This window comes from Pundamilia nyererei, unplaced genomic scaffold, assembly GCF_000239375.1.
Source record: "Pundamilia nyererei isolate P.nyererei 1_Seehausen unplaced genomic scaffold, PunNye1.0 scaffold00122, whole genome shotgun sequence".
Taxonomy (NCBI): domain Eukaryota; kingdom Metazoa; phylum Chordata; class Actinopteri; order Cichliformes; family Cichlidae; genus Pundamilia; species Pundamilia nyererei.
In genome coordinates this window covers 1809849-1833776 of record NW_005187523.1, presented here as the reverse complement: position 1 = coordinate 1833776, position 23928 = coordinate 1809849, and the positions used below count along the sequence as shown (strand labels likewise).

The following is a 23928-nucleotide window of genomic DNA, read 5'->3' as shown; positions in this document are numbered from 1 at the left end:
AACGTCCTCTGTTCCTCTTTCACAAGTAACCGTTTTAACCTTTATGAATCCAGGAAAGGCTGACTGTGCACTAGAGCAGGGCGATATGACCAAGAATATTTATCACTATATACATTTGAAAATTTGCGATGACGATATAACTGATGATATAATTGACACTAGACAAAATACTTTACAACTCCACAACTTTATTAGTGCAAAAATCCATCAATGTATTTTCACTGAAACAAGCAGCTGTTTTTTATGTGCATTAAAGTTCTATAAAAATGTAACAGTGCAAACTCCTCGCTGACAGTTTAACCAAAAGGCATTTCCAGTGGAAACTGGCCGACATATCCTCAGCATAACCATGTATAATATCCACAACACTTAAAAAGAGGTTAAACACACACAGTACGGTAACATTATGTTGAAGCACAGTACGTATCACTCCGCGAGGCTCCTGCCTACAACAGCCGTAATGCTCCAACAATCCATCAAGCGGTGCGGCTTCGTAGCTCAGCAAAGTCGTACTGAAACATGTGACAGATTTTCGAGCGCCGTGCACATAAAGTCGTTTCGAGGTCAGTAAACACAACCTGAGTTCATACATGAGGCACACGGGGTTATAAGGGGCTCTGTCGACTTTCAGAAAAATCAAAGGATTGATTTGAAGTGCGCCGTATTTTCCAAACAACACGGTAATAACGACGGCCCGCTAGCATGCGCTACCAAAAATAGTGCTTTGTTGTGTATCTGATGGATGAAAGCTGAACCAGTTCCACACCACTGAAGCTGCAGCATTTTTACAAACCAGTTCTGGTTCATCCGTTTCATTCAACGATCCGCTTTTGCTCTTCTCAGTCGCCGCCATGTGCGTATGTAAACATAGGCACTGCGCATATTCTATCGCGATATTTCATTTTCCTATCGTTGCCCAAAATTACACCGGTATTACCGTGAACGGTACGATATAGCCCGGCCCTACTGTGCACAAACTCTTTTCAGCATCATACTGTGATTCAGACTTTCACAACGACCTCAGTCCTCTACTGTTTTCTTTGTGTGCAGCTCTCCCAGTTCAGCACTTTGAGCCATGTCAGTACCATGGTCACAGTGGTGGTCTTTCTCTCCTCGGTCGCTCTGCGTCTGCTTCTTTCCCCTTTAAAACAGCAGCTTCTGCAGCTACGTGTATATTTGGAGCTACGAGACATCGTCTGAGTCATACTCTGTTTCTCACAGTCAGCTCCCAGCCTTAGCTCCATTCATCTTTATTTTAGACATTCTGCTGCAGGAGACATGTGGTGCAGACGGGTAGACTCATTCATTTTCTGTGTTTTTGACAATATATCTACATGTTTTTTTGTTTTGTTTTTTACACCCACATTCCTCCAGTTGCCAGTTGACATGACCCTCTGAGACACTTTTCCTTGTTGTGTGTTATTCCTTGTACACTGAAATACATGCTTGCCAGCTGACTTGGTGTTTTTAGTCTTTTCACTTCCTTTTGAGGTTGGGGCTCTGTATTTTCATTACTAGGAGCAGCCGTACCACTTCAATGACAAACACTTTGTTTAACAAAACCGATAAGGGCGAAATTACTAATGAATATTCTTTCTTTGTTTCAATCTGTCAAATAGAAGATTTTTCTTCTCTGCTTTGTCTTTACACTTGTGTTTGTGAGACACAACAGGTGCTAAAACAAATAGTTAGCTGCTGTCCCAAAACAATGAAGGCAATCAGTGCTGATGAAGGCAGAGTCACCAAGCAGCAGTTATAAGTGGAGGTGTCCACAGTGCCTGAGGCGAGGACGAAGATCCGGAGAATACTTGTAATTTTGTGTCCTCTTCCACTAATTGAAACAAAATGAAAGAGGCAGACTGGGAGGAACCCAGCATGCATGGCAAGCATAAAAACACTCTGGAAGTTTCCTAGAAGCAGAAAAGAACACGACCTTAAAAAGGGGCGATAGATTCATTGAAACTGAAGGTAAACTCTCTGAATAGTGACTAAGAGAAAACCTTCAACTTTTCTTATCTTCCTTAATGTATCTCTATTTGTAAACGATGGCTAGTGGGTGGAACAGGAAATCTTGGGTCAGATATCCACTGGTTGTTTTGGAAGCCTCGAAAAAAACCCCTAAAAGAAATAAAATAAAAAAGTAAAAATAAAACTAGAAGTCGTGACACCATCCTGAGTTCCACATTTGGATCTGCCTAAACCTTCCTCCCACTTTATCAGCTGACAAGCCAAAATGTCATTACCTGCGGTCTGGGGAACAGTACCAGCATCTGCCAGTGTACATAAGCTCAGGTGAAATATAAATAGACCAAGACAAAAAACAGCAGCTGTGGTAATACAACCAGCCTAATGCCCTCTCTGTCATCCATACACATCCTGTTTGAAATACCAACCTTTTTTAAAAGATAATATGCTGTTGTCTCCTCACATCAGGATAAAAGTACAGCACTGTGGATCAGAGGTTTATGTGCCTGCTTTTGCAGTGGTAAGCTAAGGCTGCATAATAAGCAGGTTTGAAGGCCACCAACCAGGCCTGGAGATTTAAAAGAAACCTGGGCTCAGCTGCACCTAATGCTCTAACCTTGTATTGAAACGTTGTATTGTTCATCAGCCCATCACTAAGTGAGAGAGCACGCCCTTAGTTCCTCGGTAGTCAGAGATTGAGTGCAGCGGAAATTGATTTAGAGGTTGAAACTTGGCTTTGGCAAAACTAATAAGAGAGTGGAAAAAGCTGCATGCCTGCGGTCCATAATTAGATAGTCCCTGCTCATCTTCAGGTCAGCATGACCTAGCACATTGTATGGTGGATAGGATACTCTTTTTAGATTATCAAGAGGAAGTGGCACATTACAGTGTCTATGCATAGTTATGCCGATTTGTTTTAGTTTAAACGGGAGTTCCTTTCGAAACATGAAGGGATTAGTTCAGTTGTCATGGGAAAGATGACCTGGCCTAAGAAAACATTTGAACAATGTCATCTGTGGTCCAGTAACTGTGGGAATAAAACCGTTTCTGTCAACATCAAACACAACCTGAATGAATGCACGCATCGAGTGATTCAAATCCACGCTAGCTGGTTCTGCATATCATCCTCACCTCTCCTCGCAAAGCAATTGCAGCTACATGCAGCAAAAACGTCTTTGTGGAGGAACAGAGAGCATTTGAAATTACATTTGTAGTGGTTAACACATTTGCCTTACATGTCTAAGATCAGGAAAGAAATCAAGAGGTCACAACCTTAGTGTGCTCCTAGTCCCAGTCCCAAGCTCGGACAAATGGGAGTGTTGCGTCAGGAAGTAAAATCTGTGCCAAATCAAAGTTGTGCATCCATCTGCTGTGCTGACCCCTTGGGAAATAAGGGAGCAGCTGAAAGCACCTTGCCAGTTACGTGAATTCATGCACTGCTTTGAGCTACTTTACAGATTTGTCCACACATACTAAATTACACTAAAACAGTATCCATGACTTTTTCCAGCTGGTGTTTCTTTCCCGTTCAGTGAACCAGACGTCTTTCAATTTTTTATGATGTGTCACCAGTACCATAGAGATGCTGTTGCTATGGCAGGTTTCCCACAGTAGCAAACACTCAGGCAGTTTGCTTCCCTGAAATTGAAAGTCACTCTGCTCACAGGCTTTCCCCCCCCCCCCTCGATTTGTTGTTCTTAGCTCACCTGTTGCCATGGCAGCGTTCATATTTCCTACCAGAATAATAGAGCAGCATCATAGAAAGCTGCGCGTAAGCCGATTTTGAAGAAACCTAGAGACTGCATTGATTAACTCCCTGGATCAATCTGGTTTTATGAGCTTTAAATGAACTTGATTTAATGAATGTGACGTAGTAGGAATCCAAGTGCTTGCAATAAAAACATCTTCTGGTGGGAGAAGCAGCTTCAGGGTTGCATTAAACAGAGGTGTAGCTCCAAGTTGAGGTGCTGAATACCAACACTGCAGATGATTCTTAGAAGTGAAGGGACCTTTCAGGGCCAGACCTGTATCTCTATGGATGTAAGTTGAAAATGAGTGGTTTGCTTATGTCAAATTCCTAGTGACTGTCGAAGTGATGTTTGATATCAAAGAATGCAGACGTAACGCAGCAAACTACAAAACCAGGGAGGTTAAAGTACTGTGTTTTTGTCGTGCTCACCCTTTACTAATGCGTCTGCTGTCTGACGTACACTGTGCTTCTAATGATGCAGTCTCATTTCATTCAGTGAGGGGTTTTAGAAAAGTGTAAAGGCTTTGGATTTAGCAGGATGCAGCTCTTTCTGTCTCTTTGCTGTTTAATTCCCTTTTCTCTCACTCGCTCTGTCTCTTTATCTCTTCAGTCTATGATGTTTGATGCACACTGAGATCTTTGGAGCTCCTTTCAGTCTGCAGTGGTGTGTTAGTCTCCAACACTCTCAGCCAGACACACAAACACACAGTCACTGATTTCCAGCCACATACATAACAGGGATTCCCATGTTATTGTCTTTGCATCTCACTTCTGTAATCAATTCTACATGTTTCTCGTTTGTAGTCGTTTTGTTTATGTGCTCTTTTGAAGCAATCTGTTTGCAAAAGTTTTGACTATCATGAGGTTTTTCTTCTTGCAGTGTCTTATATTAAAATAAAGCTCATCTGAGTTTATTTTAAAAAGGCTAAAACCTTTCCCCCAAGGGTGAGTTTCGATTTCTGAGATTGTCTAGATTAAAAGCAGAGGACATGTCACAGACAACGCTCCGTGCCTTCATGATATGACATTAATGTGTTGATTTTACATGAGCTCATTAGCAGATGGGCAGTCTCTCAGGTCTCTGCCTGGAAGAGGAACTCTAACCTTAGTCATTAGACAGTGACTGTCAGCAGTGTCACTGTCACATTTGTGACATGGTAACAAGCATGTCAACTGTTTTCCGGCTGATCTTTGCTTTTTTAACTCAAAGTGTCAAGTTTCAAAAATGAAAGTCTGATTTTCAGGTAAAAATGGAGTAAACTTCACACATTTCCCTCTAATATTTAATTTGTCTTTAGTCACAATCGTTAAATAAGCTGCCGTAATACAATGAAATCATCCTCTCTGCTCTCTGTTTGCTGCTGCTCCATGGTGACGCAGTTGTGTGAGTGGAGAAGTGGCACATTAAGGTGTCTTAAATTGAAATTAGGCACTTCATCCCAGTGGCCCACGGTGATTCTGTTCATCAGTGATTGCAAATTGAGTGACTAACATCCTCATTCAAACTTCACTGTTTGAATCCCTTTTATCATTCTTTCATCATCTTCCACTTTCCTCTCAGCCGCATCTTCTGCTGGTACTGCACCGATCGAAACAAATAAGCTAAAAGATTTATGTTTGTAGTTTAGTTTTCAGTTCATGTCCACAGGCTGAGAGAGAAGGCAAGTACAACCTGTCAGGTTTGCAGGTTCTCAGTCTGGATGTCTAATGCAGGAGAAAACTGGAGATCAAGTTGAATGGATATGATTTATGCAGGGAAATTTTGCTTGTGATTGCTGATTCTGAATTAATCTTACACAAGCAGCATGCTTGTTGACCTGTGGATGTACCTTTTTCCGTACCCTGAATGTATTGTTTGAGAAAAAGCCTTCCAAGCCATACATTTCTAAGTAGACCCCCCTTCCCCACCCCCAAGACACAAAGGCACTCCTGCACGTTCCATCTCAAGGTACATGCTGGTTTGGAGTTTGCCTGCTGCTGCTGTCATGAGTATTCTATGTCCACGTAAAAGCACCAGCAGCATGGAAGCAGCTGCTAAAAAGCTTTACTGGAAATGGAAGACACAGAGCAAATAAAGCTGGCTGATAAAAAGTAGGTTTGACAAAAACCTTATGAGGCATGCAGTAAGAATACAGTCCTGTTTCGCTGCAGCAAGACACGCGCCCACTTTTTTTTTATTAAAGGGAATGGATGCTCCAATAGAATCTGACTTCTGTTCACATGATGAATGTCTCACTTAGAAATGAAGCTCTGCAGTTGTTCCTTCTCACAGCTGAATACTGATGACCTGAAGATTGGAAAGCATAAAATATTTACAGGCTCACTGTCACCTTGAGACCTCGTGTGCCACACACTGCAGTGATCTTAGTGGGGAATCTGTTGATGAGGTTTGGCTTATTGTTTAGAAGCTGGCTCAGTAATTAGGATTAGAAATGCTAAAGCAGAGCTGAAATGAAAAACAGAAAATTTCCTTCTGCGTAGGTTTAAGACACACTAGCTCTGTAGTGAACTCACATTCCTTTCAACAACTTACTACTTTTTCTGTGTCCACTTTTCAAAGCTACACTGTCTGAGACTGAAACAGGGAACCTCCTTTTAGCTCCTTTCAGCAACTAATTTATTGCAGATTTGAGCTCAGTTCAGATTAAGCTCTTGTCACCGGTGCTAGCTTGTTGCCATCCAGCTTCTCTGGCTTTCCTCCAGTGGCTTCAAAGGACAGTGTGCTCCTGTGACATTATGTAATGGGATTCCAGTTAGGAAGGCAGACATTTGGACTTGAAATCGTCACCATGTCACAAAACTGGAAAAGAGAGCAAAAAGAGCTGCAACTCATAATTATTAGCTAAGACAAGTTTGTTGGTTAGTTAGGATTTCTAAAACAAGCAGTGTAACAAATACTTTAAACGTCTGTTTTTGAATAAGAAGCACATTCTGGATAGAGGATAAAGATTAATGCCTCTTATTGTGATACGTCATTAACACACTTTGTCTGAACATACAGGCTCTAAATTGATTCGTCCAGCGATTAGTTGAACCAAACTTATTTCTATCAGTGTATTTAGAGATTTGTGTTACTCACAGTGTTTTACGACAGCTTGTTTAGCTTATTTTCACTGTTAGCGTTTTGTCTGCTGTCATGTTGTTTCTTTGGAGCCAGTAGTGACCATACTGGGATGAGAGGGCTGAGTGCCAGGTTATAATCATCCGTAAACTGTAGACATGCAGTGTGAGACACAAACAACCGTTAATTTGTACTAAGTAGAGTCCAACACATTTATCAGCGGGCTGATATTATAGACTTATTATTTGCTGGTAAATGAAGAGGATGGGAGAATCAGCCTTCCATGTTATCAATGTTGACGTTGCATAGTTTGTCCACCAGAGTGCAGCTTGTCCTGTTGTCATGACATCTTTTGAATGCCATAATCCACCAGCTGATGGATAACTACACATAAACAGATTTCCAAAATTTTGGAATTTTAGGCAAATCGCGGTCAGTACTGTCAAACTCTAATATTATACACATAAAACACTAAAACTGCACTCAGCAGAACTGAAGCACAGACTTACTGAACACACTGTTAGAATATTAACCACTAAGAAAGTGATATTATTTGTTAGATAGCTGCACCAACAATGCTCCGAAAGAATCAGCACAACATACATGACAGATTTGGAAAATGCCATACAGAGTGAAGCCAACTGGAACTGGACGTATTGTTGATGACTGACTGCAAGTCTGTGACAGAATTTCTGTATCACATCATCATCATGGCTATAATTCTGACTTTGACATTTTGATATCATGTGTATGAAAGTGATTTGATAGGCATTGGTAGTATTTACTATTAGATTGGTTCTTTTTTGGGAATCAGAAGCCCCTTATAAGATTTGGAGAAGTCTTCAGTATACTATTCATATGACAGCAATCAAGCATACCTGCCCACGGTTCGTGCACCTGGATAGTGTTTTAAAATAACAGGAATAGAGAATAAGGAGGTGCTGCTGGAACCAGATGAACTTAGGACTTTCTTTATGGTTACAGGTTTTGAGAGAGGGAAGGAGGACCTCTTGCCACTGCCTTTGAAAGAGGACTCTCATTCCATATCTAAGAGCAAGGTAAGAAAACTCACTCCACTGAGCTGATGCACCGTAAAGGCTAAGAAGGAATGATGGGTTGCTTCAGTGTGTAATGAGACCAGAGAATAAGGGAATTACTGCACATCTCCTTTCCTTTTCTGAGTCTAGCCTAAGGCGTGGGAGAGCCTACATTGAGATGAATCATACATCGCATACGCTGCTAAACATCAAACATTTATCAACTAAAATTCGGACTCGACCCGTCTTTCAAGCGAGCTCAGCGTGGAGGCTCGTCTAGTTTATCTGTCGAGGTCCTCATCAAATATGTCAGTGCAAACGTGGGTGTCTCGAGACTTCCTCTGAGTCACTGCACAGACACTATGAAATTGTTTTCATGAAGTATGAAGAGATGATGATCCATGCATGATGGTTAATTTAGAGATTCTCTCACAGAGGCTTGCCAGGAGGAAAACAAGAGTTAAAATAATGTGTGTGTGTGTATTAAAAACATCCAGATGACATCTTAGATGACTAGTTCAGATGCAGAATCAAGCCCAAGCTGTGGTTTACAGCAGTCCTCACAGGAGTCGTACTCTCAGCAAAATAAATCTGAACGTTTGTGAAAAGTACAAAAGCTTTGGAAGGAGGGTTTTAGCTTTGTTGCTTACTATCACGTAACCTCCATCCTGTCACCTACACTGCTTGTGTGTGTGTGTGTGTGTGTGTGTGTGTGTGTGTGTGTGTGTGTGTGTGTGTGTGTGTGTGTGTGTGTGTGTTTACAGCTTTAAATAGCTCACACACACACACCTATGTGGCCACTATAGGTCGCTCCGGCTGGCATGTGACGGGATCTGGCAGAGACACACCAGCAATTTTAAGCTTTGTCCTAGTAGCAGAGCTAAGTTGGGTTCTACCATGGAAACGCATGAGCTTGGTCGGAAAAAGATCTGCTAACCTCAAATAATGTCCCCGTGTTTTAGTAGACTGTGTTGGTTGTGTGATTTCAGGTAACCAATTTGTCATTAAGAGGCAAAACTTTGCTGACATTTACGTTTACACTTTACAGACTACATTAGGCATTTTACTGATTTTTCTTTTAGTTACCTGGAACAGAAATTCCCAGATTACCAGCATTACTATTACTAAGGGTCTTTAAGGTGACCCCACTGGAAGTCTCCAACCTGTCAAGGGTGTGTTAACCGTTAGAATGAACAAACATGTGGCTTAAGAACAGATTTTTCTCATTTGAGTATAAAAATGAAGAATAAAGATCTTGATGTGACATCTCCAAGATCTGCCTTTTCTCTCCTGTGTTCTCAGTCTGAAACAAAGCTGTACAATGGTTCAGACAAGGATGTGTCGGCGTCTGGGGGGAAGCTCACCAAAAAGGAGTCCCTCAAGGTAAGTGAGCTCAAAGCGGCTTAAGTCTTGCGTATCCAGACGCTTAATTCTAAGGGCAGGCATAACGAGTCTTAATGAGGCTCTTTCATGGAGAGTGTTACATATAGCTCAATCACTGATGCTTGTCAACATGACGATTTACAGTGTTTGTATTCAAACTGCGTGCCATTAGAGGTCATGTTTTTTGTTAAAAGCTCATACTTTTCTTCATGTAACAAATGTCAGAGTGAGTTGGACACAGTATAGTCAAACATGTTGAAAAACACTCAGAGGTGATGATTTTGTCCTTCAAACTTCACTTTAGTCCACCTGCCGCAGGCACAGTCTTGCAGACCTCCGAATATAAATGCGTTTCAGCTCCCACAGCTTGCATTAATTTGATGTGCGCTTTTTCCACACTTTAACCTCCTAAGACCCGAACTCTTCCACGGCATGCATTTTTAATTTCTCTTTCATATTTGGGCTGATTGGGACCTGATGAATGTAAAAATAAAGATTTACCAGATTTTTTATTTAGTTATTTTTTTTACCTAATTTTTGTTTCTAAGAATAATGAGAGCCACATATTCGTTTGAAATTTCAATAGAACAGTAGCAGCATAATGTCCTCGTGAGTGGATATCAGGCCCTTGTAGAGCAAAATTGAGTATTTTGGTCTAAATAACCTAAAAATGTGATGTCCACATATGTGGACGCAGGTCCTAGGAGGTTACAGCTGTACTCACAACAGGCCAATACGGTTGAGATCAGCTGACTGTTCTGGCACACAGAATATCAGTTATCCACAGGATTATAGCACAACACTGGAAAATGGAGTGGATGCAACTCAAACTCTACCTTTAAAGACCTGTAGTAGCTTTCATTTCTGGAAACGGATTACTTCCCTGTAAGCTGAGCTGTAGACATTAGTCAGACGGATTGCTTCTCTAATCATAAAAACATTGCTTTTGCAAAAGTGCTTTAGGAATTATTGCTTGGAACTGAATTTTGTGAGAACATATTGCAAAGTATGTGTGCTTGGTCTTTTTTTCTTTACTCAGTAGTGTACTGCAGCACTAATTTAATTGGAAAAATACAGTCTAATTAGAATCAGTCTTTTAAGATGATGCTTTAGATCCTAATAATTGATTTCTTTCCGACGAATATTTCTAATCAATTTCATTTTTGGGGGGTTTGTTTGTTTTAATCAAAATCCAGTCGGTACAAATGTTTTCTTTTGGGAAGTTGTGTATGTTGGGCCACACTCTACCTGATGATGTATAGAAAACACAGATTTTTAAACCTGTGGTGCACTGGTGTCATGCACATGTGCAGGCTTAAAGGGAGCCATTAAATGTAAAAGAGTGTACTCGACAGTCGAACAGCACCCTGGTGTTAATGTGACAGGGACACAGAGGAGTGTGATTTCACTCATAGTTTTTGTTGCCAAATGGAATTCAGTGGGAAGCCATGTCCACATAATGATGTCTTTGCATTGTCCCGCCCTCTGTGTTCCCTGTAGGTGCAGAAGAAGAACTACAGGGAAGAAAAGAAGAGGGCAACCAAGGAGCTGCTCAGCACCATCACTGATCCTTCTGTCATCGTCATGGCCGACTGGCTAAAGGTGGCGCATCCCACATTCAGTGTCTGCCTTGTGCTCTATATATTTGCATTGACAACTTGCCCTTAGGCCGGCATAAAATATAACAGATTACTTTTGCATTAGGAAAAATAGTGTTCCCAGCTGTAACAGTAAGACAAAGAATAAAAGAATCCCTTCAGGTTTTGGTAGCGTTTTTGAGTACCTGACTTTTTCCTGCAACTGTCTGCAGATCCGTGGCACTCTGAAAAGCTGGACCAAGCTGTGGTGTGTGCTGAAGCCAGGCGTCCTGCTCATCTACAAAACTCACAAAAACGGACAGTGGGTGGGAACGGTGCTGCTCAATGCCTGCGAGCTCATCGAGAGGCCCTCCAAGAAAGACGGCTTCTGCTTCAAACTCTTTCACCCCCTGGAGCAGTCCATCTGGGCTGTCAAGGTCAGAGTGGACCTTTAAAAAGCATTAAGTCAGTTATGTAAATGATCCTAATGTAGCATCTTTTTAATTAAATTATGATTTTCAGACACCTTTTTAGAAAACTAACAAATAACTAAGAGAGCAACATAATAAACGCAACACCATCACAATAATCTAGCTAAGTGTAAATAATAGTAAACACTAAATATTGAATGTTATTGTGCAGCAGGCAAGACTGACAGCGCATGTTCACTATTAAACACATTGTAACAATTAGTTTAAAGCATGCAGCAAGTGCACAGTTAACAAAAACTACAAAACAGTTATTTGCTCAAAAATGGCTCCGTTTGGAATCATCTCATAGACTGCATTCTACTTCCTATGGAGGTCTACAGGGATTCGTGTACTCAATGAAAAAATCACCATGAAAACAGTTGACATATAGCATTTGATTATGACATGATTTTTCTCAATATATATTTTTACATAGAAGCCTGCATGTGTTTGTTTGCTAGTCATCAATTGCTGGTATTTCGGGCATCTAGCGAGTTCATAAGCTACTTTCTATCATGTCAAACAGCAGGCGTATGATCATTTTACCTTAGAAAGTGGTACCACAGCAGTGCCACTACAGCACACTTGTGTTTTTAAACCAGTGTCTGCTGGTTTTGGCTTAATTTTCTTAGAAGTTGTTTCTCATTGTTTATAACAGTGTAATCATGAATGCAAAGCCAGACTGGTTCATTATGCAGACAGAGTTTTGCTTGCTGTCCATCGATGAGCAAAGCAGAATAAACTCTTACACATAATTAGGGCTGAAAGGGCCCTTCAGTTAAAAACACTCATTTGTCCCCTGCAGTTACAATAGCGAAGCAGATGTGGATGTTAACTGTATAATGAAAGCCATGTCTTTGTTTCATTTAGGACACACACAGAGAAAATTATACCTCCAGCCAGCCTATTTCAGTTTTGGCAGTTCTCATTTTCCATTGTCCCCGTTTTCAGCTCGCCCTGCTTTCGGTCCACTCCAGTAATTTAGTATTCATCGCTGACCTTGCATTTCAAGCCTCATTTTTCGTTTGTTTGTATTATAAAAATACAAAACCTTGAATCACAATTACCAGTTTGTTTTGCATTACAGCGTTTCTGCTCTCCACTATTGAAATAAGCACTTCACCGGCTCTGCTTCTGTGCCCTCTATGCTCTCTCATTTGCATAATTACATATCTGTAATGCTGGATTGTTTCTGTTTGCGCATGAAATGATGTAAAACGAAAAGAGAAAATATAAAAAACTTGAGATAAAATAAAGAAATCACAATGAAAGACTTTTTAAACGAAGAAGTAAAACACAGATCAAGAAACTGAGTAACTAGGTGAATGTTTTTAACGTGCATTCCCGTCCTTTCTTTGTGTCTTATTGTTATCAGGGTCCTAAAGGAGAAGCAGTCGGCTCCATCACGCAGCCGTTACCCAGCAGCCACCTCATTTTCCGTGCTGCCTCTGAGTCTGATGGTAGGAGACAGGCTGTCATTTAAAGCCATTTCTCTGACTTTTGTCAGCAGCCGCTTACACTGACTGATTGAGATAAACTATCAATTTGCATAATATTGGCATTAACAAAGCTGTATTAGTAGCAGATGATCTGACAGTGAGTGGCCTTCATTGGAAGAGGCACTGATCATCTTTGTTTTATAAACCATCTGCTATGTTTTGTCTCCGGCACGCTGATAAAGGAGACCTGTTCTGCTCATTTCCAGCCTCATATTTCTTTTTGTCTTAACTACAGTAGATGTGTATGACTCACAGTGCAAATGAATCATTATTTATCTTATATTGGGTCAAGGTGCCTCTGTCTGAAACAAGCGTCTGTAGCTGTTTGCCTTCGAGTCCTGTGATCTTTCTTCATTGTTTTATTCTTAAAATAGAACATTTGAACAAAAGGTGGGAAAGGCTTATGTGCTGGTAGACAGAATTTTATTCCTTTTACTCTTTTCAGCTTACAGTGATTTCTTGTACATACACTCACTTTGTTATTTAAAAAGTTTAACATAAAACAACATTTAAATGTGTGTACATGTGACAGAAAGGAAAAGCATAATGGGCCCACTTTAAACAGGAACCGGGCAATCGTGGCCTAACAACGTTAGCGTTTCTGGCCACAATCTAATCAAAGGTACATTAACCTTTATTATCTGAATCAGGCTGTTAGAATAATTTGTAATGTAGTTTCCAGGTAGTGATAAAGAAGCAAGGGTGGAATAAGAAATATGGTTAAATGCTCTGTTTGCTTTAATGCCAACATAGGAGACTTTAGCTGCGGGTTGAACGTTGAATAAGGTGGGATGTGGAAAGGCTGGAATGTCTGTTTGTTATGAGGGCGGATGTGTGTATATGTGAATCTCAGTTTATGTCTGTGTAAATGTGAGAAAATGAAACAAAAGGAGACTTTGTGATAAATAGAAGTCTGTTCGGAGATACAGCAAGCGTGTCCTCTGTGTCTCTGTCCGTGGTGCTGAAACATCCATTCCAGCCTCTCCATCATCCACTCGGTCCCTCTCCATGGTGCTGAAATAGCTCCTGTTTTAGGAAGACTTCCAAAGTGAAAAAGCTTTTTAACTCACCCAGAGTTGATTCTGATGTGTGGTGAGGGGTTGTTGTGATTCACCATGAATAGATTTCATGAAAACAATAATTCACAAAATGGTTTCTGCGTCTTGTTTATCAGCTTAATTCCTGTTTCCAGGCCGATGCTGGATGGATGCCTTGGAGCTGGCCCTGAAGTGCTCCAGCCTGCTGAAGAGGACCATGATCCGTGAGGGGAAGGATGACATGAGCACTGTAGGCACTGGTGGGGAACACTCCATTAATTTCTACAGCCTCCTCAGAGCCCACAACATACACGGTTTCCAGTGAGTAGGAAATGTCATTTACATTAGATTGTAGAGCTCAGCTATTACTGATTTTATGGATTTAAAAATTCTTTCTATGATATTCCCCTGCTTCTTACAGGTTCAATGACAGCGACCATTTGAAAGACCCGGACCTGTACTCAGACAAGTCAGATCGGGAAGGAGAGCAGGACCACGAGGAGTCAGATCCAGAGGGGCTGGAGAAAAGTGAGGAGAGTGACAGCGACACATCAGAGCGTCAGGACGACTCGTACATTGACCTGGACCCAAATGAGCATCTGCGTGAAACCCCATACCTGGAACAGTCCCAGGAAGAGTTAGGAGAGGTATGGAACAGGGGGTGGGGGTGGGAGGCTGCAATTTTGCTCTCCTTTGAACGTCAACAAGAAAAAGCATTGCAGATGAGATGTGATTGTACCACTAGGATACAATCTCCTAGGATTTGTAGCAGCAATTTTCATCTTTAAAACTTCATCTGAAGGCTTGTTTTTAATAACGTTTCTCACATAATGAGGAGAAATTAGCATGTTCCTCTGCAGGGCTATTCAGCCTGTAACATGGACGAGCTTTGATCGCAGTGTGCGTGGGTGTCTGCGAGGGATGTGAGGATAAGTGTGAAAGACACAGATTTCCGTCCTGATGAAATCTAAACGAGACAGCTCAATAATTAAACACTGACTGAAGCAAAATGTTTACACTCGAGCTAATGAAAGCACCATTTGCACAAAAAGCCATGTGAACTTTAAAGCTTGTGGACATGCATAAAATTTGAAAGTAGCGTTAACAAAAGTAAAAAAAAAAAAAGTGTCAATCTGTCATATATGTTACAACAGGACACGTGCAATTACTTAACCTGTCTGCTGTTTTCTGACTGTGTCCTCAGGCTGGTGAAGCTGCTCAGACAGAAACCGTATCAGAGGAGAACAAGTCTCTGATCTGGACCCTGCTGAAGCAGGTTCGACCTGGCATGGACCTGTCCAAGGTTGTGTTACCCACTTTTATCCTGGAGCCAAGATCCTTTCTGGACAAACTCTCTGATTACTACTTCCATGCAGACTTCCTGTCAGAGTAAGACATTCCATTTACCTTGACCTTTGTGAAACAGGCTTATCAATTGGGAGTAATTTGATGTGAATCAATGGTAATCGGACTTCAGCCTGCAGATAGTGGCATTAGACTGTAAACAAGTTGGCCTGTCTTTGACTTTCAAAAGAGAGAAAAAAAGAGTGTTTGTGTGATGGAGGAGCATCAGTTCAAGCTTTTGCTTCATTCTCAGGGCTGCAATTGAAGAGAATGCCTATAACCGGATGAAGAAGGTGGTAAAGTGGTACATCTCTGGATTTTACAAAAAGCCAAAGGTCAGCATAGCCTTTCTGCGTCAGCTGTTGGTCACATGTTTTGTATGTACATGACCCTAAAATCATGTTTTATGGTGCTTTTGAATTCACAGGGGTTGAAGAAGCCCTACAATCCCATTATTGGAGAGACGTTCCGCTGCATGTGGCTCCATCAGAAGACCAATAGCAAGACCTTCTACATGGCAGAACAGGTAACAACAATACTGCTACCGAGAGCTGCCTGATAGGTTCATCTGTTACACTGAATTTGGCTATATGAGGAGTACATATCAGATAATGTTGACAGGGTAAATCGATGACTGACAGTTTACATCGCCTCTGTCAGTGCGCCCCAGGGTGGCTGTGGCTACAATGTAGCTGCCATCACCTGTGTGTGAATGGGTGGATGACTGGATATGTAAAGCGCTTTGGGGTCCTTAGGGACTAGTAAAGCGCTATATAAATACAGGCCATTATTTATTTTATAGGTATCTCATCACCCTCCAGTATCGGCCTTCTATGTCAGTAACAGGAAGGACGGATTCTGCCTCAGTGGAAGCATCCTCGCCAAGTCCAAGTTCTATGGTACAAACACGCACAGCACACTCACTGTTTAGTGCTGCTCTAATATTACTTTGACATTTTAGCTCTTTGGTCTATTATCTACTTTTCACTATCAGTACTGTTTCATTGTTTTAGGAAACTCGCTGTCGGCTATACTGGACGGGGAGGCTCGCCTCACTTTTCTCAACCGAGGGGAGGACTATGTGATGAACATGCCCTACGCTCACTGTAAAGGTTCGAATGAATCTTTTTCCTTTCACACGTCACTCATGCTGTGTGAACAGTGCTGTAACATCACTGTTCTGTTGGACATTCAAAGCACAGGGGTGGCTGTAGCTCAGGAGGTAGAGCAGGTCACCTGCTGATCGGAAGGTTGGAGGTTCGATCCCAGGCTCCTCCAGCATGCCAAGTATCCTTGGGCAAGATACTAACTCCAAGTTGCTCTCCGATGCATCCATCGGAGTATGAATGTGTGTGAGTGTAGTTAGAAAGCGCTCAGTATAGAGGTAGTGCTTGTGAGAATGGGTGTGACTGGGTGAATGTGGCGTGTTGTATAGAGCGCTTTGAGTACTCTGGAGAGTAGAAAGGCGCTATATAAGAATCAGTCCATTTACCACATTAGCATTAACCTGCCAAATGAACTTTGCTTTGTAGGTGCTGATCTATTTTAGATATGTTCGAGTTTACCTGTAACCTGTGCGTTCTTTTATAAAAACAATCTGCTAGGTATCCTATATGGAACCATGACTCTGGAGCTGGGTGGTCATGTCACCATTGCTTGTGAGAAAACAGGCTACAGTGCACAGCTGGAGTTCAAACTGAAGGTATGGCTTTGTTTTGTAGTTTAAAAAAACTTAAAAAATACTTAACTAAAGTACTTATTTAATAGTAGTAAATAGTGTGTAAGGGGAGGCCTTTAGGCTTGTGAAGTCCTAGATTTTGTAGTAACTGTTTAAGACTTTGAAAAAAACTCAGACTCACATGATTTTTCTGAATATCTCCTCCACCCTTCCTGAAAAAACATCCCACCCCCTCCAACCACGCCTCGCTCCATCATCATTTACCAACTAGCGACAGGTACTTTTATGATAAAGCAAACAGGGTAGCGAATTTGTAAAGATAGTAAAAGTTTAAGAAATCCATTTATTTAGTAATTGCTGCCCCTCACTTTTATATCCCTAAAGTAGGCAAACAGAACCTTGGGTTTTGTGTACCTTCTGGTACCTTAAACATGTAAGCGATTGCCATTGGCAGTTTCTACAATGTTGTTTTCTTTTAATTGGTCTTCAATGAAAAGCGGTCGTATTAGTAAAATCTCTATGAGTAATAGTAAGTCACAGGATCTTTTTCTCGTACAGTAACTGCAGCAAGTAAACTGCTTTATATCCTTTCCTATTTCTTCTCCTCTCTCCTCTCTCCTCTCCCATCCCTTCCTCTCTGCCTCCTCTTCCTTCTCTTTCCTCCATTTCCTGCCCTGTTGTTTCCGTTTTTCCTGCAGCCTTTCCTGGGCAGCAGTGACTGTGTTAATCAAATCTCTGGAAAGATCAAGCTGGGAAAGGAGGTGTTAGCTACACTAGAAGGACACTGGGTAAGACGTGTGTCTGTGTTCCTGTAATCACTGCCTGTTTCATAAAAAACACAGATACAACATGTATCTGTATATATTTTGCATTGTGTCTTTAAAATCATTATTGGATTGATGTGTTGACATTTTGCTAATATTAATTAGAAATGAAATATATAACCAGTAATACAAGTTGCTGTGTTTTCTTCTGGTTTAAGAAAAGCTGGCAGATTTTATCAAACTAGACACGACTTTATACCCACAGAAAAAATTAACTTCTTAGTAAAACCTTCCCTTTGTTAGTTGGGTAATGTTTCAAAACTACCATGTTAAAAGCTATCTTTGTACTTTCCCCCGCAGGATAGTGAGATCTTCATTAATGATAAGAAGACTGGGATAGTGGACACTTTCTGGAACCCCACGACGGAGCTGAGGCAGAGCCGACTGACTCGTTGCACCGTCCCACTAGAGGAGCAGGGAGAGTCTGAGTCAGAAAGGTGAGCTTTGATTCGACTATTATCAGAGTATTGACTGTCAAATGTAATAGATTATCTGAAATGCACTTACTACATTGTGCAAAGGTTTGATGCTTCTGCAAACCACTTTGCAACCCCTTTTGCCGGAGTATTGCTGCTGCTTCTGGATCAGAGCTACACAGCCAAATCCATGTTACTGCACATGGAACTGTAGCTTTGTTTCAGCTGATTGAAACAAAGAGTCTTATCTTTTAGTCTTTCATTAATGCTTTGTTTTTCCTTCTCAATCCGGCAGACTGTGGCAACACGTGACACGAGCCATCAACAACAAGGACCAGACCGAAGCCACCAATGAGAAGTTCATACTGGAGGAAGCTCAGAGGAAGTCGGCGCGTGAGCGGAAAGCCAAATGTGAGGAGTGGAGTCCTGCCCTGTTTGAGCAGGACCCCATCACCGGAGAGTGGCATTACAAATATGCCGAGTGAGTGACTCCTCTGTTGCTCGTAAGCGGGTGTGGTTTGAAATCACATTAAATTCAACTGTGTGTTTAATGGAGATAAGAAAGCGCTGAGGTATGAGCTTCATGCATGTCTCTGCTGGGAGATACTGACAAAGCAGAGCTGGTGAAACTGTGGTAAAAATGACAAAAAACAGTTAAGCTTGTGTTCTGATGTGTTCACCTTCTGCTGGCGTCATTGGAGACAGAATTTGCATGCACTGGACGTCACTTCCGGAAGTCTTTTACAAGCGTATTTGCAGTCAGCTGGTTTTAAATAGATTTCCCTCTAAAGGCACATTTTATTTTTTGCCTCAGTCTTGGAATTTTTTAGTGTGGCAGGCTGCCATCTAGTGGTGATCCCCTATATGCATAGGTGATGTCCAGTTTACAGTTATTTACTGTTATAATGAGAATGTTTTTGTGTGTAAGATACAGTATGCCAGATGAGAAAGAGAAAAACTGTGAGCGGTATTTATATCAGAAAAGTTATATTTATCCCTCTTCTTTTTCATCCTTACTGTGTTTCTTCGTCTCTATCATCCTTTTCTTCCTCAGCACAAGGCCTTGGGATCCACTCAATGACCTGATCCAGTTCGAGAAAGATGGCTGTATCCAGACCAAGGTCCGACACCGCACCCCTATGGTACGTTCTGGCAGTCTTATTAGTCTGAGTAACCAGGGGCCGCGGAGGGACAATTGCAAATGCCAGGTAGGTTGTCCAAATCGAAAACCGCTGTGAAGCAATGCATCTCGCCGTCTCAGCCATCTTCCATCCATGCATCTCAAAGCACCCTGCGCACCACCTTCATTGTGACTTCTCTGTGTTGTCTTCACGGTGCTGCCACCACCATCGTCGCTTCTGCTCCACTTTATTGTGATGTTTTTTTTCTTAGTGCCACCACCTTTATTTTTACCTTTCTTGCTGTTCGCTCTCAATGCGACGGAAGGTCTTGTCAGACTGCATGCTGTAGTAACTGGATGACAAGGCATTCTTCCTTTGTTCACTCTGAAGAGACGAGCATTGTTCAGCATGAAGGAGTGCACGAGCAGTATTTGGAAACATTGTTTGGCTGCAGGCTCTTCCACACGTTGTGAAATTTCAGAATAGTATTAAAAAGTTCAACAGAAAGCAGCAAAATTCTTCCACATGAACAAAACATCACTGCTGGAGCTCAGACTGGAACTTTTACTGTTATTTAGCTCTTTGTTTTGTTTCAGTAGGTGGCTACTTCTCCTGATAGCTACCTTGTGCACAACCTATCAGCACCAAATAACACTCAAAAAGTTAGAATCTCATTTAACTTAACGTAATAATTCGTGGCTAATTATTTATTTTCGGATGTGGAGGAGACCAAAACAGAGATAAAAGGAGAAAAAACTTTTAGTTTTCTAAAATTTGCAAAACGTGAAAGTGGTCATTTCCTACATTACACCCAAAAGCAAGAACCATTTCACCCTCATCAGTCTAATCCTGATCGTCACGCCTTCCTCACCCAACTCCATTCTGTTTTTGTGCAGTGTTTGTTGGACTCTTAAATTTGCTAGTTAGTCGTAAGAAGAGGCTAAAGGTTTCTGTGGACCAGTCAGTCTGGCCTCTTTGCATCCACATGTGTTCAGAGTAACCACCTGCCAGGATCTGAAGTTTGTCCCTGGTGGATAAATCGGTCACCATCAGTGCTTTCAGGCTTTTGCTTAGCTGTTGCCAAATGTTGTCCAACAGGGCTGACGCTGTCCCCCGGTTGGAGTCAGTCACGCTTCTGTTAGGCAAACTTTGACATGCTTTTCTATGGCCCAGATCTTTACCTGGCAGAGTTAAACATCTGTGGAAGAAATGATTTGAATAAACAAGCTCAAGGCAGGTTTGTTCATTTGGGATGCTGAGTATGTGTTTTTTGTTGACCAGTTGAAATTAGCCTAACAGCATGCCTCGCACATCCGCCGTTTGCATCAACACTAAATAGCATGTTTGTCTGTGTGTTTATTTTGGATTTGTCAGTCCAAGATGCTGAAATTTGCCTTCTTTTCTGACACGCTTGTGTATTTATCCACACATGTGCCGACAGGTAACGGTGCCGAAGAGGAAACACAAGAGTGACAAGCCCAAGAGTCCAGAGAGCGGCTGCTCCTCACCTGAACCCGACCACCAGGACTCATCCGGCAGCGAACGTGAGCCACACACACTAAAACTCACATCTCAATACGCACATACGCAGGCTGAACAGTCAATATAGTCAGTCAACAATGTTCATTGACAAAATTTATACCTACAGCTGTGAATTTATTCATCTAAATGTCTGTTGTTGCTCTTGTTAGATGAGGAATTTGTGATACAGGTAATAAAGGGTCTTGATGACAACGCTTTGCATATGTAGATGTTGCTACTGATGAGAAATTAGACTTTGTGACACACCCATGAATCATGTGACTCATGTGTACAAACGCTTAGAAGCAGTCTGACTTAAATACATACATCTGCATTATGTAAGTGCCCATGCGTCTATGGTTTTAAACTTGTTTTGCTCTACTTTATCGCAGGACACAAAAGCAAGCATAACAATCGGCTGAGGAAAAAAGGAGCAGACCTCAGCGAACTTCAAAGTGCCATTGAATCCATAAAGCAGACGCAGGAGGACATTAACAGGTGGGAAGTATAAGTCACACTGTGAGGCGACTGTGGTAATTCGCTGGACCTTTTAGCACTCACACGTAGCATCTGTGTGTTTGCAGGACCATCACCGTGCTGCGGAGTCGTGCCGCGAGTCGGGTGGAGGGCAGCTCCTTCCTCCAGCAGCGTGACTACATCATCATCATTTTTCTCATCTTCCTTCAGGTCCTGATCAACTACATCTTCAAGTAGCAGCCATACCCCCAGAGACAGTGATGTCCTCACACAAACACGCCCTCTGAGCTTCATGGGGGCGGACTCAGACTTTGACCTCTCACAGTTAGTGACTTCAACAGTCCTCTCCAACTCTCTTCTCCTCTGTCTTTATTAGACTCACTTACATGTATCCAGAAAAGCAGACTCTTCAACACAAAGAGAGACTTTTTAAAAACATATTTATTTGGAACCAGTCTTTTGGAAAATCTGGAGAGATCCTCAGATTTCAAAGTGGAGAGGAGCAGCGGCAAGGAGAAGTCAAAGGCGAGAGTTTGGTGTGAATAAATGTTGACTGCCACCTGGAGGCGTGTTGATTTGCCTTGATGTAAGCGGCAGAGACAGCAGCCATTTTTAACCTGTTGTTTGTTTGTTTTTCTGATGGAGTGAAATCACTCTGTCGGTTCACATTTCACCTCAAACAGGTAATCGTTTACCACACAATCAAGGACCACAACTCAGATCGTAACAGAGGACAAATAGATCTCTGATTTTAATGTTTTTGTTTTTATTCTTTTGCGTCTTCACTTCGCGTATCCTTTGTGAGTTGATGTCTGCTCAGAGCAGAAAACTAGCGATGAGGGAGACGGGGCTGGGGGACGCAGTCCAGTCTGTGGGACTTTTTTTATTGTAACGGCTGAAGATTCCACACGCGGAAGTGGCAACCGCGACAGAAAACACACAAGGGACATTGTCGTAAGGAATTAAAGCTATAATTTCTGCTGTATAATAAAACTCCACATTTTGCATACAAAGTCAGTGTTTAAAAGAAAAGTCAGACATTTGACACAATGTCAGTGTATACTGTAGGTAGCATGTACAGACAGGAGCAAGGTTAGGACACTAGCCCTATGTATTTTGTATTTTGTTTTAAGGCACAAATGCACTGGAAATGTCAGATGTTTGTATGATTTATACACTTTTTATCTGTGGACATGAAAATGCTTTTACACTTCTTTCTCATCAACAGGAGGAAAAAAAGATGCATTTCTTTTGGCCGTTTCAGTGATCACTGCCCTAGATTTCAGGTAAAAGCAGGTGACATGTTTTTATCTGAGAGCTCACTGTAAGAAGCTGGATTTAGCAACTCTAATGAGTCAGCCAGGCTGAATGATGTAGTCGCTCCTCTCAATGGAGGAGCGCAGGAATTAAGTTGACTTTCTTTGCCGAGATAAGCGATGGGATTGGCCAGCAGCTGCTTGGTAAAAAGAGCTAGCGTGGGTAATGGTCTGACCAGAAAAGCTCACTAGTCAACATGTTTTATCTTATTGCTTCTGCACAAAAACCAAAGTGTATAAGAGTCCATAAAACCAGCAGGGGACCTGAGCGGTTCCCTTCTGTGGCTCAGAATTGGTAATAATCCACCAGCCTTCAAAGAACTGGTCAGCTCTTTAGAGCCCCCTTTGGTGGTATTTGATCTTCTTATCTAACATACAGCAAAAAACTGAGTGGGTATATTTCCCAAACTGAGCTGGGACTTCTCCTTCAGAGAAAATATTAAAATTGCATACATGAGCTGGCCTAATGGTCTCTATATGTGAATACAGCCTCCAGATCAGGCTACAGTTGAGCAAAGTTGCCACTTCGTGCAGCGCCTTCATGACGAGTCCAGTTGAGAACATCAGTCACCTCGTTCCAGTGCTTTTGAGCCCCAAATACTAACCAGGACAACTACAGTAGACTCTTTAGTAAGTTACTAGTAAGAGGAGGATGTAGACTCCTAAACCGTCTTCATAGTAAACCATTCCAAACGTACGCAAGTACCAGCCAAGCTCAGTGTGTAGCGTAGGAGTCGATCCTTTTCACTGTGTAAATATCTAACGGCATTTCAACACCGAGGTTTGCAATACAGACACTCGCTCTGTGCACAAACCATTGCTTTTAACCTTGTGTGTCAGTCTCTCCACTGCTCTGTAGATACAGAGGGATGTAGGTCGATACAAAAAAGAAGTTAATATTGGGATGCACAATTAGAACTCCCATTTAAAAAAAGAGAGAGAAAAAAGGATCCCAGGGACCTCGATGTTACAGAGGTGTAGAAGTTACATTGCGGTTCTAGTCTGTTGCCTTTGTCTTTGGACGTGCGGATGCTGAAATTAGTCTCAGAGATGAGATGAGAATGACCCCCGCACTCATCCAGCTTTACAGTTTAAAAGGTTACAGCCCTGTGAGGACTGCGTTTAGCATTACCGCACATACAAACAACTCCCAGCAATCTGCTAGCAGTAGCAGTGGTGTAGTCATATGTGATTGATTCGAGGATGAAGAACCCCGCTACCTGACCTTCTGACAAACAGCGTATCAGGTGCTAGTAAGTAAGACCAGTCTAGGCCATTCAGAAAGATCCAGACCGCTTTGTGGACCATAGCTGAACATTTTGTAAATCTCTTCGCCTGTCATGATGTTAGCCTTGTTGAAGTTTACATATTTGATTGCCTCCGCCGTCAGCAGACTGTTAAGCGATTTAAACTTTGTAACTCCCACACAGGTATGAAGAAGGAATGGTAGCA

At 41.8% G+C, this 23928-nt stretch overlaps 1 protein-coding gene across 12 annotated transcripts in view; it reads left to right on the top strand.

Moving 5' to 3' along the window:
- The window catches only part of osbpl8 (oxysterol binding protein-like 8), a 94861-nt gene extending 70939 nt beyond the window's left edge, over positions 1-23922 (top strand). For 8 of the 12 annotated variants that reach the window (XM_013913258.1, XM_013913264.1, XM_013913259.1 and 5 more), the window contains 21 exons: positions 7761-7834; positions 9116-9196; positions 10697-10798; positions 11007-11210; positions 12619-12703; positions 13935-14100; positions 14201-14426; positions 14984-15168; positions 15377-15458; positions 15551-15649; positions 15926-16022; positions 16137-16235; positions 16728-16825; positions 17073-17078; positions 17500-17589; positions 17926-18062; positions 18337-18522; positions 19096-19249; positions 20604-20706; positions 21076-21181; positions 21268-23922. In XM_013913258.1, coding sequence (XP_013768712.1) covers positions 7761-7834; positions 9116-9196; positions 10697-10798; positions 11007-11210; positions 12619-12703; positions 13935-14100; positions 14201-14426; positions 14984-15168; positions 15377-15458; positions 15551-15649; positions 15926-16022; positions 16137-16235; positions 16728-16825; positions 17073-17078; positions 17500-17589; positions 17926-18062; positions 18337-18522; positions 19096-19249; positions 20604-20706; positions 21076-21181; positions 21268-21397 — 2510 coding nt within the window. In that variant the 3' untranslated portion in view covers positions 21398-23922. The remainder of the gene's footprint in view (positions 1-7760; positions 7835-9115; positions 9197-10696; positions 10799-11006; positions 11211-12618; positions 12704-13934; positions 14101-14200; positions 14427-14983; positions 15169-15376; positions 15459-15550; positions 15650-15925; positions 16023-16136; positions 16236-16727; positions 16826-17072; positions 17079-17499; positions 17590-17925; positions 18063-18336; positions 18523-19095; positions 19250-20603; positions 20707-21075; positions 21182-21267) is intronic. The other 4 variants (XM_005742668.1, XM_005742670.1, XM_005742666.1 and 1 more) reach the window with 3 other exon arrangements.
- Positions 23923-23928: the final 6 nt, after the last annotated feature.